Below are 14,488 nucleotides of genomic sequence, written 5' to 3' on the forward strand. Positions count from 1 at the left end.
AGGAAACACTACCTGGTCAAAACAATATTCAGGGGACTTCAGAAGCAGAACTACAAGGGTTGGATACATTATGAATGTATCTTCAAAGCCCTGGGTATGCACCGATATGCAATAGGGCAAACTGCTTGCAAGTGGTGGGAATTTTGCACTGATGTTTTCCACCCCAGGAGTGGGATTCAAGGAAAGATCTCATCAATAGCACAACATACAAGGATGTAGGAGGTTCAACACAGTAGACCCGCAAAAACATTCAGAATGTATTGGAATAGCTGTCCATACTTCTGTTATGAGGAAAACCGCGCCTCAGCTCTGCATGGACGCGGTGTCGTGACTATTCACAGCCACACAGGCGGAGGAGGGGCGAGTCGCATTTACGGCAGAACGACCCCGTTTCCGGCAGTCAAGCACACACGGACGCCCGAATGATGAAAACAACATGAGGTCAAAAGTTATGATCCGAACTTGAACCGAAAAACGGAGTATAACGCGCAAACATGGTGAGTGGATGTCACACATATGTGGATATCACACGCGACGACGCGGTAACGCTTTGCACGCTCGGGAGTTTACCGGTAATGGGTTTAAACGTTAAGGTTAGCCGTCTGTGGTGAGCTTTAGCCTGACGAAAGTACACAGCCCCCCCCCCCCCCCCCCCCCCCCCCCCCCTCCTCCCAGAAAGTGACCAAACTAGCAGGTTAATCATCTCTAAAGCTCACGTCATCTTTGTTTAGAAGCGTCAAAGTCTGGTGCTGCTAGCATGTATCGGTCGAGCCGGCTAGCCGAGTGCCGTTTGGTAACACTGAAACGGCTCTCAGTAGCTAGCAGGTGTCTAAAGACTGTCCTAATGACGTGTGTGTGTATGTGTGTCCCCCTCGTACCTGTGTGTCGTAGGCCAGCTCCATGGTGGCTGCGGGTCTGGCTCTGGCTGCAGCTGGGTTTGCAGGTAAAGTAACGCTACAACATTTATGGACAAATTAATATTGAGACATAACTCTGGAGTGAATTAATCTGTGGGCGCCACACAGGTGAGACTAATCAACAGCACACCTGCTCTCGGTTTCCCGCCTCTGCGACCACCCTCATCGTAGCCCCGCCCACCTGTAAAAGGGGATATCACTCGTTTGACATCCCCAACCTTTGTAAATAACTGCTCCGAGGCGTTTGTTGCTGTAGGGGGCGCTGTGCAGTCATGGGGTAATGAGGGGGAATAACGCAGTCTATGCAACATGGTCCTGAGCACTCTATTGTGGCTCCATAGGGGGTCATAAATGGTCCATAATTCTTTGCCAAATTGGCTGTGATCAATCGTATTGCACCAACAAGAAGCAATATGGCCGTCAGGAAGCAGGTGCTGGGAAATAATACATAAACATCCTGATTAAAACTGTTCCGTTTGTCTGGGCACCAGTATCTGCATATCTGCAGTCTAGCTGTCAACACACGATTGCTTATGTCCAAATTTGCATCTTTTCTTTGAGTCTCTGATTTGAAAGGGGTTAACACTCTTCCTTGTCTCCAAGGTCGCTATGTAATGCAGGCCGTGAAGCAGATGGAACCTCAGGTGAAACAGGCCATTCAGTCCTTCCCTACGTCGGTAAGATGAAAAAGCACAGATGCATCTTCACTCCTATTTATTTATTCTGTAGGCATGGTATTTTGAAAGGAAGGTAGGATTTGTAATGGAGGACAGGTTGTTTCTTAAAGTGTGAGCTGAGCCTCTCTGATGAGCTGCATGGTGTTGCAGGCGTTTGGAGGAGGCTTCTACAAAGGCGGATTTGAACCAAAAATGAACAAAAGAGAAGCAGCTCTGGTTCTAGGTGTCAGGTATGGACACTGTCCTGCACACCGTTGTCTTTTTTTGTCTTAATTGTGCTTTACAGCCACAAAAGTACACCTGTTGCGACTGATATTGCTCAAAATAATCACATTGCTTTGTCTTTCAGTCCTACAGCCAATAGGAACAAGATCAGAGAAGCACACAGAAAACTGATGATCCTAAACCACCCAGACAGAGGTGAGAAGAAGCTGTAGGCTACAGCAAAATGCTTCCTGTACTGTGCCTGATCACATCACTCTTATCTAGTGTTACTTTACTGGCTAGAGATTACTTGTTACCTAAAGTAAACGCTCACTAACGTTTAAAAATGAGTATCAGTTATACTTTGCATTTACACGACACATCCAGCAGAAGTCATGAAATCCTCCCATGGACACTGTGTGTGATCTCACAGGTGGCTCTCCTTACCTGGCGGCAAAGATAAATGAAGCCAAGGATCTGATGGACGGCCAGGTGAAGAAATAGAAGCTGCGGATGAAATGTGATTTCCTACTGCTGACGCTGCTCTTCTTCACCCCTTTCCGCTGAATGATTGAGCGCCAGTCTTTTCTTACTCTTGATTGTGCCTGAATAAATCATGTTGTACTCAGTTTGAGCAGAACCTTTTCCTTTGCACAACCATCAGCAGTATTTGTGAAAACTTGACTATTCCAACACGTTATCTACAACAAAATCAGATTATTCAGTCCCTTGGTTAGTCTGCATGCAGTGAGTGGGAATGCTGCTGGGCTCAAATGATGTGATGTGACATTGCTTAAGCAGAGACCAACACAGTCAAGTTTAAAGATCTACATGGAAGATCAAGTTTATTTAAGAACTACCTGCATACAAAACATATTGCACATCAACCAACCAGAACAATCCTTAAAAAAAAACATACTGTAGTCGACCCAAAAAAACACAAGAAACCACTTGGGAAGTCAGAACTCTCAGTAGTCCAATTTGTCACCTATCGCAAAAATCCCCACCCCATTAACCCAAGTGTTTAGTGTCGAGAAAGAGCCTCTTTTTGTTTGTTTTAAATACTGTACATGTTTTTCTTAAATAAATAAACCAAATAAATGTCCTTCCTTTTGTGGAACAGTCATGACCAGTTTCAATCCAGCCAGTCTAGAAGAATGATGCACGAGACATCATCTTCCCCTGGACTCTGGAAGCATCTCAAAGCAGTTTCATCTTAACGTGTCGGGTTAACTCTTGCAGTAGAGGGGGACCAAATGGACGTGTCCATCCCCGACCATAAGACCAAACATACTTTGCATCTGCCAAGTGGTTTTTGTAGGAAACGGGATGCTGGGGCAATGTGACTCGCCATCTCTAGTTAAAATTGATCACACTGCCCAGTGCTTGTTACTGAGATGTTCTGAGGAGCCCGACGGCGACGCCTCTGTGCAGCGCTAAACACTCACAGACTGGGTTCCAGACTCAACTATAATGACTCTTAACAGATAATGGTTATGTTTCAGTGCAAAGAAAACAACTTCTCTATTGTTTCTTTTCCAGATATGCTGTAATACCATTTCCTCCTACGACCAAAGTGGTTGCATATTAAAAACAGAAAGCAGCTAATGTCAAACTCCTGAACATATATATATAAAGGATAACTGGACTCACCCCCTCGACAACAATAAGAATAGACACACCTGATTTTGTAAAGTTATGCCTCTGAAATCCTTTCAGCGTTGGTTTCAGGCCCCTTGCTGTGCCGTGGGGGAGGAGTCAGCATATGGAAACAATTGATCGGTTCAACTGGCAGGCAAGGTGACACTGAAATACGTGAAAAGACTTCAGATGATGTGCAGCGCCAGGCAACGACATGTTGAATCTACTCTCAAGGCACAACAGCTGATCACGTGTATGTTAAACATACTTGGGTTTCCAACAAACCGGTCTACACTGTGGTACTATTCAATATGCAGAACACTTCATTTACAAACAACTTCAGATGTAGAAAAACATCCTGGAAAAAGGTTGTGGAAGCATCTTAATCAGCGCTGAACCCTAATGTCATATTTACTCGTGAAAGAAATCCACTTACTAATGAAAATAACTGCTGCATTAATACCACAGTACGGGTTTGACTGGAGCCCCATTCTGCATTCAGTCCGACCCTCCCAGAGCTCTCCATGTAGAGCGGCGGACTGACAAGTGCAGTAAAGTGGAGATGTCCATAAATATGTGTGTCTGACTATCTTTGGCAAGCTGGTACAGGAAGAACTATTGTGAAAACAGTAGTAAAATGAGCAGAGTTGGACAGGAGGTGTGTGTGTTTATGTGTGTGTGTGTGTTTATGTGTGAGAGAGAGGGAGAGACTGTAAGGGGTGGATTAAGGTGCAGACCCCTAAACATTATGCAGTGGAACAGGCTTCAAATATTTGACCAATAAAAAACTAAAACAGTGCTTATTGTTTTTAAATGTGAAAATTTGCTTTCTGAGGCCGCTCTTCAATGGAGCGCAGCCGCACAATTTCAAATATTTGAAACCATTTCCTGTGCTCAGGCCTGATTACGAGAGTCCGTTGACGACGGGCTGCGGGCTGGAGTCTCCGGTGCAGGAGGCTGTGGGGGGGTCTTCAGTGGGAGACCTGGGGGCGCCGGCCGCACTGCTGCTGTCGTCACCGGTGGCGTCGTTGGTGTTGTTGTTGGGACCGTTGGCCGTTGCCGGGACAGGCGGCGGGCTGTGCTCGGCGATGGCATCCACCTGATCCTGAAGAAGAAGGACGGATGACAGGAGAATGGAGAGGTTAGAACGAGATGTGTAAATAGTTGTTATTCATCAAAAATTGTAATTGAATAACCTTGGGGCCAAAGTTTAACACCACTAGTAAGAACATAATAGACTATCTTAATTTCTCATTTCAATTTATTCAGCCACGTAAACGCACAGCTTCATTAACTCTGAAGAATCTCTTCATACTGTGATTACGCAACACTTCATGGTCACTGTGAGACTGGCAGACTCCAGTTGATTCTGTGCATGTACAGTATGCGGCATAATCCCGTTTCAGCTTTATTGCAATCAGTACAACAATTGTGGGAGTGCAATGTAAACATACTGACATTTTCATGAGCAGAGTGTAGAGCTGATAAACTCACCACATCCTTGTTTTTCTTGGGCTCCTTGGCAGGCTTCTGCCGGCTCTGGGACTCGGCCCTGGATATGTAGTCGGCCACCGTCACTGTGCAGACAAAGACAGAGGTCAGGAGACTCTTGGTCCACCACACACTGAGGGTTAATAGACACTTCATCTGCACGCTGCATTTACTGAGAATTGGCCTTCGATTACACAACATCACTGCAAACATCACATCCGGAGCAGCTGATTAGTAAGGCCACTGCAGCGTGATGAGGCGTCATGAAATTAAGCCACCAATCAAAACCAGTGGAGCAAAGTACCAACTACAAATATTTCATGACAGTACTTTAGTAGTTTTAGGGAGTATCTGTACTTCACTTGAGTGTTCTTATTTATATGAAATTTAATTTTAATACACTACATTTCCAGCCTTAAACATATACTTTACTTCAGGGGTGGGGAACCTCGCGGGCCGCTAGCGGATCTGGCGATTCGGCCCGCCCCCCAATCCGCTCCGCAAATTTCGAAGTGCGTACATCAAAATGGCCCGCGATAGGAAAATGGTTCCCCACCCCTGCTTTACTTGGTTCCTTTTTTCAATTCACGTTCGTTCCAATACTATTAATGGAAAGAGCATTTGTTTTGCATTCTCCATATTTAGTGTGAAGAAACCACATGCATTTTATGGTGACAAGCCACATAAAGTGTTTATCCCATTACAAGCATCCAGCCACACTCAATCACTTAGGAGTGTCAGGGTCAGTTAGTAAGTCAGTAAGGAAGTTTTTGGTAAATTATTCTCTTGTTGGTATTGGTGACACACAAGACAAGACCACAACCAGTACAGAACCAATGAGAAAAGCCGTCAGGAGAGCCGAGTGCCGCTGCTGTCGTTACCTGGCTGCCTCTCCTCAGGCAGGCGGCGCTCGCGGCGGCGACTACGGTTACGGCGCTGAGGTTTAGCCTCCGGGTCATCTAAGCATGTTGGGTCATCAGAGAGAGGACATGGGAACTTATGTGGGTGTTTAAAACCAACCTTTGACTGGACAGGCTTCCTTTACACTCGGTTAGAATGGGAATAAAACATTCTGGCTATACCCGTCACTCTATGTGTAGTGACATAATGTATTACCTCAACTCAGTGTGTAAGTGTCTACATAAGCAGAAGTCTCTAAGTGTGTGAAGTGTAGTGTATCTACCTATTCCATTTTCACTCATTGAGGCGTTGTCAGATTCGCTCATGCCGTCCATCAGTGTGGCATCCTCGTCCGTTCTGCGTCGTCGGGACCTACGGCGGCGGTTGGCAGGCACGTTGGACTCGCTAGCATCCGTGTCAGCCGTCTGGTCCGTCTCCGTGTTCGTCTCTGCAGCTTGGTTGTCTGCATGGTCTCGAAATCCTGTGGCAACGTTAGAGGTGGATGTGTTACAGTATGTTAAAATTATTTTACACTGAAACCACAGAAAGGCGCTGCTACCAATGCAGTGTGTTACCAGAGCTGTTGTTGTAGCCTCCTCTTCCTCCTCTTCCCCTTCCTCCAGATCCTCCTCGACCCCTGACGCCGGCTGGCCTCCTTCGGCTGTCTCTTTGACCCCGGGGGCCTCTTTCCTTCTCCCTGGGATCAAACCGATAAGTCAGTCAGGGAACCTCTCAGGCAAATGCACATTCAGGTTTAACATGGAAAATAAAAGAAACAAAGAAGAAAAGCAAAGAAACAGACACATTTCTTAACAAATAAAGGTTTCTGCAGCATATTTCCAGCCCCTTACGTCTGTCAGCATGCAAATGACCTCTGATTGTTTGTATCTACAGCGCTGCTGTCTGCAAGGGACTGTATGAAAATTACACTCAGTAATATGGTGTTCCAAGCAACCAGACTAGAGTGATAAGCTATGCTGCCTAGAGTCATGTTTAGACGGCGGCACGGGGTTAATGGTGATGCAATACTTCATTTCTTCACGCATTGACAAAGGCAAGTATCCAGAAGGTCATTTAGCTTTTTCTAGGTTGTTACAGATAGGGATGACCCAGTAAAATGGGTCCTTTACACTACAACTCACCTGTCCTGATCCTCTCCAGCCAGGGACCAGTCGCTGAGCTCATCCTTGCGCTCTGAATCCGTCTCGGAGGCGTTGGACTGCTCTGAGTTGGTGCCTGGAAGAATCGAGGGGACAACAAGGCCAGAGGCAACACAGGATCAATACAGGAGGTAGGACAAAAACTAAATTGGCAAACTGTTATTATGCATTACGCTGGCACTGTAATCAAGTAACATTGTTTTAATTACTGGGGATGGATCCTCCCTTTCCTCTGGCACTGAATTCCTACATTTGTATACAAACAAACTTTAAGCACCACAAAGTCTTGAGTCTTGAGAGCTGCCTACCATATCCAGTGTTGTAGTTGTGGCCTCTGCGCCCGCGGCCCCGTCCGTTATAGGATCGACTGCTATGTTGGGATGAGGAGGCAGCAGCACTGCCGTCTGCATTATACCCTGCTCCTCTATCGCCTCTATCCCCTCTATCACCTCTGTCACCTCTATCACCCCTCTCTCCTCTATCGCCTCGCTCCCTGTCGGTTGGCCGGTGACCTTGGGTGATCTGACGCATCTGTTCATCGATCTGCAAGCGCTCCATACGAAGCTGTTCAACCTCCTTGATGTAAACACAGGACAAGGGACGGAAATTAAAAGAAACAAGTAAGACGAAAGAGGGAAAAGAGACATCAAGAAGCAAAACAGAAAAATTTGCAGTCCTGAGCAGACTGTGTGAAACCAACACACACACAAAGGGTCAACACAGCACAGACCATGCAGCATATACATATACAGCTAAATACAAACACTGTCAATGACTTATTTTATTTTAAAAGTTGCTTACGGGACTCTTGATAACATGCTGGAGGCCAGTTGAGTGGGTATGTATGGTGGCATTTCAAAATGTGTCCGTTACTGATAAATCTACTGATCTATCTAAACAGGAAGTGTGTCAAAAGGCAAACTGAAGCGGCTGTAAACGGTTAGCTGTGTGAAAGCAAAGGAGTGGCAAAAACAGGCACAACCTCACACCAAAACACACACCACACCCTTTCCAGTTCAGCACACGCACACTTACATTGAGGTAAGAGATGTGGTACTCCAGCAAGACCTGGACGTTGCCAATGCTCTCCTTGGTCCCCACGAAGGTGAATGGGACCATCCCCTGTGTCGCCAACACAAACGAACACAACGCAGAATGTTAATGCCGGACATTTTGTAAAAGCAAAGCAAACTGAGCCGATGACATTTGTCATTTCCTGGATGCACTGTTTGGTAGCAGTAAAATTAGCAGCCTTACTTCCTGTCGGGGGTGCTTGGTGTCATTGTCTCCCTCTATCCGGACCCTCACCACACCGGACTTGTCCACAATCTCCTGGATCACCTTTCCATTCTTGCCGATCACTTTGCCTTTGGTTGAAAAAGAGCAGAAGTGAAGAATGACACATTTTCATAAAGCCCACAAATTGTTCTGTTTATTTTAGTTGCTTTCCTGATGTAAGTGTTACTTTTGTTTCATACATTTACATCTCAATTAAAGTTTCTTCCTTATAGCATTGATACGGCGGAGGCATGAATGGAAACGTCAACATACCCACAAGACCCCTTGGCACCTCTACAGAGTCCTCCAGAAATTCCAGATAGTTCCTGGCCTTTTTCACCGCCTCCTCCGTCTGCACAACAACAAGCCTTAGACACACAACTTACACACCAGCATAGTTGACAGCCAACACCTTCAATTCAGAACAAGCAGGAGCTTGATAAGTACAATTAGCATATCAGCATCAGAATTAAACCAACTACTTAAGACAACATGTTTAAGTGAGGAATACATGAACTTACCTCTCCATAGATCCTGAAAGTGCCCGTTTCCTCGTCCAGTTCGATGGCGGTGACGCCTGGAACTTTGCGTGCTTGCTGGATGTTGTTGCCGTGGCTGCCGATGGCCAGGCCCATCAGGTCTGGTCTCACCATGAACTCCTCCTGAAAGGACGACGCCAACTGCCTGGAGCTCTTGGGACACACACACACACAGTAATGTTGTGATTCTCTCCAACCTTCACACCAAATCATTTCTTATTCACCTGCTATGTGTAAAACTTCCTTTCCTGTCCTTGTCGCACCATGTTCATCTCCTTTGTAAACGGGGCTTAAGTATTATTAGTATCAGCCAGGTTTGCTTGCAGCGGCGCTCACAATACTTAAGCCCTGTTTAACTACAAAGAAGACGAACATGGTGCGACAAGGACAGGAAGAAAGTTTCACAATTCAAATCTTGCTAACTGGCTGACAACAATCACTCTGGGTGGCATCTTTGAATGAACACATTGTTTTTCCAACCATTCTTCTGTCAAAATCAATCCACATAATGTATTTAATTTCTGTCGTATTTGGCTGTGTGCCAGTTAGGATCGTTTTTCTCATAACCTCTCTTGAGGTCATTATACACTACTAGATAATTGCTGATATTTTGGTGAAATCATAAATATTTTATTTAATGTTTGTCCCCCCCCTCTTGTCTTTGTTTCTTTGCCATGTTGCACACTTGCAGCTGGTCCTGTGACCCACTGACCTCCAGGTGTTTTGTAGCTTCCTGGTTGCGTGACATGAGCAGCAGCTTGGTCCTGAGGCTGCGCAGGTGCATGTCACTCAACAAAGACACACGCTTCACTGTCGTCTCATTGGTGGACTACACACAAAAACAAGAAGAAGAATTAGTCAAGTTCTTCACTTGTGACTGACAAGGAAAATAAGGAACAAATAATGTGTCCTCTATACAAACACGCATATTGATTAGGACAAAGCTCACAGGACACCAGTTCAAAAACTCAAAGACAGCTGTAGTTACCACGATGACGAGCTCGCTGCTCTCAGGGCAGTAGGAAACGCTACAGGCTCCCACAGCTTTTTTGAATTCCTTGTGGGCGTGCTCCCCCTGGCACCTACAATGGAAGTATAACAAGGGTTTCAGAAACGTGCAGGGTTGTCCACCTGTAACGTGTTGGTGTACAGCTGCAACACATACGCTTCCTGAAGGTCCTGAGGAACAGGGACAGTGCACTTGTGAAAGGAGTTCTTGGTGATCGCCATGTTGGTGTTGACTGGTCGAAGACGCTCGAATGTCACGATCTCATTGTAGGTGGCATCGCACGCTGCGTACTCAATAACATAGAACTGGAAAGACAAACGGAACGTGTTCATGTAAACTGAATGATTAGCCAATGACTGAATAATTTTCCCTCAATAGGAACAATACTCACATCTCCCTTCATCATGCGCACTTTGGCCAGCCACCATCCACAAGGCTCCTGATCATTGGCTCTAGAGAAGATCTGAGAGACAAACAAAGTAAGAAATGCAGAATAGAATCTGTATTTTGTTTAGAGAGGAGCTGATGTACAGGTTCATTAGAGATGTGTGTATGTGTGTGTGTCCTCTTCACCTCCACCTCCTCGCCCTCTCCAATCTCCTTCTTGCCATCGGCAGGTGGTGGCAACCTGACGTCATTGAAGGGCACCTGGCGTTCTGGCTGCCAGCTGAAAACAGCAAAATTGAAAAAAAAGAAACACATTTGAATGATTAGTCTATAACTTCGGAGACTATACAGAAAATACCGACATTCACCAAAAATTAGTAAATTTACCACAAGCCTTAGATAACAATCAACTAAAGACAGCCAGTAAACCAAGGACGACCAAGGACCAAGGACAATTTTCATTCATTTTGGTTTCATAACAAACGGCACATTAAATCTGTTTAAACATAAAACTCCCCGGGCAAACTCACTTGTTCTCAAAGGCAATGCTGAGAGAGTCATTGTGGACGTCTTTGATAAAGCCCTGCAGGACACACACACAGACAGACACATTGGTAAACAAACCCAACAACTTGGAAGCCAACTGGCATGCACCTGCTTCAGTTTCACATTGCACAGGACACAGAGCTTTCACACACACATGATCCTTTCAGCCAGGTCTTCATTTGGTGGGGATGAGTAGAAAATAACTCAACATATAGAGTTTAGCTACACTGCCTTAGTTTTGATACTGTAGTGCTAAGCACACATCAATGCCTACATTTGGACAGCAATGATCTTTTTGTTAATGTAGCAAATTGGAAAGTGTGAGAGTTCATTCTTTGTGTGGCATTGGAAATTGGGAAATTCTTAGATTCCAACTTGGAAATCGCAACTGAACAGCTGACGAAGTGGTACATTTGTGTGATTATGGATGCTACACTAGATTACCGGTTGTGACATATAACATGACCTTTACACGCACACCGCTCAGAAAAAAACACCTTCTCAAAGTAGTGCGTGTGTGTCAACTCTGACATCATTCCTAATGTTGTTAACAACAGTGACGTCATTCATGTCATACATCATTCATGTGATTGACTGTGACACTATCCATGAAGTAATTTATAACTGTGACATTACAGTATTCATGATGTCATTCAGGGGGTGCTAGGACTATTCTATTCATGTCTCCAACAACCATAATTTTCTAATGCAAACTAAAAAGATAAACAGGTAAAGCCGTTATGCAGATGCAAGATTCCTGAAAACAATGTCTCTGGCAAGTTTGAAGGTGACTGGAGGAATGTTGCTCGTTGCAACTCAACACAAAAAAGTGCGCACGCACACACACGGTCTGCAATTATAGACTGAAGCAAGATAAGAAAGTATAAGATTAATCCAAGATTTATAGATATAATAATAATATAATTATTATTATACTGTATTTGATTTGTTACTTCCTGTTGTGATCACAAACACAATCTATGTTTTACATATTTAATCAGCTGTGTTGGACAATGCAAAAAAAACATCAGTAGATGGAGGAAACAAAACAGAAACTAACTTTGGGTCTAGAAATAGAAACTAGTATCGCTTGTTCGGAGTGGTTCAACATGTCTGTAACAGTGAAATGTGTATTTATAACACAGAAATGTATTCTGGGAAAATTTGACTGAAACAGGGTGAGGCGGAGAGGCAAGGGAAGGAGAGAAGGCGAGGGAGGGGAAGGAGAGCTACAAATAGCTTTGAGGTGTAACACACTCCTGACATGCCAACTGCTCGGGATTGACAGTAACAGCTGGCTCCAACACACACACACAGACATTGCTTAAGCATGATTATGTATCATATAATAGACAGCACATGGTTGAGTTGAAGAAGCGCCTCTAATCCGCCGTCATATAGACATTTCTACAAAATATGACACATTGTAGAGAGATATCCGGTTACGTTGTCAGGCAGCGTGACTCACTCAAGACACTTCACTGCTTCATGTCCAGTCTGCTAACGTCTTCTCACGTCAACAATTAAACATCTAGCGTTGACGTTGGCTCACTTTAAACTTGGGAGCGTCGTCATTAAAACCAGCAGTATGTTCTGGTGCTCACATATATGCGTGTATGTAGCTGAGGACGCGTGTTTTAAAGCGGAGTTTGAAGGAATGTCGCTAAAAGTTGAAGTGTAAGATAGCTAGATTAGCCTAGCTTGCTAACTGTGGCTAGCTTAGCTGGTACAAGCTAATTTCCAGCAGGTGCAGAGTTCGGCGCGCGGTAGTAACGGACCGATGGTTCCGGTCTCCGCCGGGCTTCGAGTGTGCGCCGTGGAGAAGACTGTCGTGTTCGATGGTGTACGATCAGCCGGTACTTTTACCTTATAATAAGCCCCGTTGGAGCCACGGACCTCCACCGCCAGTTCCTCCATATTGGACACGCAAAGCATGCTGGGATAACAGGTGCTCCTTGAAGCATCAGGCCGCTGGGGTAACAAAGCGCTCCGTTACAGCCCCACGGCTACGGTGTCGTTTCCGCCATAATCGAAACTGAAATGGGAGCAAAGTTTCACTGCGCTGCGTCGATTAATGTGAAGTTTGGCAAAAATGTCTTAGGTTGTTCTTTAGAAGTGAGAGCAAAAAGCATCCAATCAGTATAAATCAGACAAAAGTAATTGTTTTAATACAAAAAACACACAATTCCAGAAATATTTATGGTCAAATTTGGATTTTTACTTGAAGTTATGAATATTTTCCGCTTTCACAATAAAACATAAAAGAACTGACAAAAATATGGTACCTGATATGAAAATACCACAGGTACACATACGACAAAGATTAGAGTTAAAATAGAGAGAAGTAAGATTGGAAAATATCCCATAATTACAGAGTTGGATCCTATATTTTGGTTTAAAGAAGTCTGCTTGGTGTGTAAAGTTCTGCATCGTACGCAGAAAAAAAGATGAAATTTCATCTTTCAAAACACGAACTTCGACAAAAAGAAAAAGCAGCTTGAAGGCCACCTTAAGGAGCTCACAGGCTTGGGTGCTCCCACTGAATGGATGCTTCTAGCTGCTCTGCTGCATTTTACAGGTGTGGATTAGGTCCAGTGATGAGTCCCTTCATGTCCCTTTGTCCATGCCAGTGAATCCAAAGCCACACTGAGGGACCACATCTGTCCTATGGTGAAGCAATCTACCACCTGCGTCCACACGGCAACACTTAAGTCACTGAATGGACCAAATGAGCATGAAAACAGTGGAAAGATTTAGGCTGAGGTTTATTGGAAGCTATTCTGCCAGATCGGTGCCTTTATTTTGAAAGTTTATGATTACTTGACACATACTGTAGATCCCATTAACTTGCTGTATACCAGCGATGATACGGCTTTATCTGTAAAGAAAAACTTTATAATGATACCATAATTTATGACAGGCAGCAGATTAATCAAGCTCTCACTGTACAGAGGAATCATAAGAGGGGAGCGACAAACATCAGGTAATGTAGATGTTATGTAAACTTAAAAAGCGGATTAATTGATTGAACTCCATATTTTATTAAGAGAGGAGCTGATGTACAGGTTCATTAGAGCTGTGTGTGTGTGTGTGTGTGTGTGTGTGTGAGAGAGAGAGAGCGAGAGAGAGATAGGACTGCAGGCTCGCTCAGCCTTTACAAACAGCCACTGTGACACCTAGTGGCCAAGCGTTCACTTCCTTGCTGCTCTTCTTCCTGGCTGCTCTTCCTCCTCCTCCACACTGCAGATATTTAGTGAGACTTGGCACCACCATGGATCTATAGCAGAGCTGAACTGCAGAGAGGCTGAGGCCTCAGCAGTGCACATCAGTGTCAAATCAAACAATTGTCATATCAGGTTTAGAAATACTGACAAAATACTATTAGTAATGTGTGGAATTAAACGATTTTAGCAATCTTGCCTTCAGTCAGTGTTGAGGTTCACCAAAACAAAGCCTGTGAGTTTGGTTTATGTGTGTGTAACAACACATTCATTTATTCAGAAAAGTTACTTTGACTCCATTCAGGTCAGACGTCTCTTCCAAGTACCTGAGGTTTAGTTAAAGACACAACCTCCGGTCCAAAGGTAAACTAATCATTCAATAACAAAGACCCGTCACTCACATGTTCATTATAATGTCTTAAAAGTTGGTTTCTTTAGTACATTAGTAATATCCATACACACAGAAGTAAAGATAAGTTGAAAACGCACTAAGTGCTTATTCTGTAATTACAAAACCC

At 44.5% G+C, this 14,488-nt stretch overlaps 2 protein-coding genes across 4 annotated transcripts; one reads left to right on the forward strand and one right to left on the reverse strand.

The window, feature by feature from the left end:
- The first annotated feature begins 358 nt into the window (after nucleotides 1-358).
- dnajc19 (DnaJ (Hsp40) homolog, subfamily C, member 19) lies at nucleotides 359-2,427 on the forward strand. Its single transcript, XM_076154439.1, has 6 exons — nucleotides 359-497; nucleotides 892-943; nucleotides 1,521-1,594; nucleotides 1,745-1,824; nucleotides 1,944-2,014; nucleotides 2,232-2,427. The coding sequence occupies exons 1-6, from the start codon at nucleotides 495-497 to the stop codon at nucleotides 2,300-2,302; spliced, it is 351 nt and encodes a 116-aa protein (XP_076010554.1). The 5' UTR covers nucleotides 359-494; the 3' UTR covers nucleotides 2,303-2,427.
- Nucleotides 2,428-3,125: 698 nt separating this feature from the next.
- fxr1 (FMR1 autosomal homolog 1) lies at nucleotides 3,126-12,733 on the reverse strand. 3 transcript variants are annotated; one of them, XM_076154437.1, is made up of 18 exons: nucleotides 12,616-12,733; nucleotides 10,734-10,786; nucleotides 10,390-10,483; nucleotides 10,208-10,279; nucleotides 9,973-10,121; nucleotides 9,796-9,889; nucleotides 9,520-9,636; nucleotides 8,790-8,960; nucleotides 8,542-8,620; nucleotides 8,248-8,357; nucleotides 8,026-8,112; nucleotides 7,299-7,566; nucleotides 6,973-7,066; nucleotides 6,406-6,527; nucleotides 6,114-6,311; nucleotides 5,812-5,889; nucleotides 4,934-5,016; nucleotides 3,126-4,544 (listed from the first exon to the last, which is right to left on the reverse strand). In XM_076154437.1, exons 1-18 carry the CDS (start codon nucleotides 12,682-12,684, stop codon nucleotides 4,344-4,346), a joined length of 2,139 nt encoding a protein of 712 aa, XP_076010552.1. In that variant the 5' UTR covers nucleotides 12,685-12,733; the 3' UTR covers nucleotides 3,126-4,343. The 3 variants fall into 3 exon arrangements, with proteins under 3 accessions (XP_076010552.1, XP_076010551.1, XP_076010553.1); XM_076154436.1 differs by having other exon boundaries at nucleotides 8,026-8,120; nucleotides 8,247-8,357; XM_076154438.1 differs by lacking the exon at nucleotides 5,812-5,889.
- Between the last annotated feature and the right edge of the window lie 1,755 nt (nucleotides 12,734-14,488).

Source organism: Genypterus blacodes, unplaced genomic scaffold (assembly GCF_046128005.1).
Source record: "Genypterus blacodes isolate CSIRO-AG114 ecotype Tasmania unplaced genomic scaffold, CSIRO-AGI_Gbla_v1 ptg000062l_1, whole genome shotgun sequence".
NCBI lineage: Eukaryota > Metazoa > Chordata > Actinopteri > Ophidiiformes > Ophidiidae > Genypterus > Genypterus blacodes.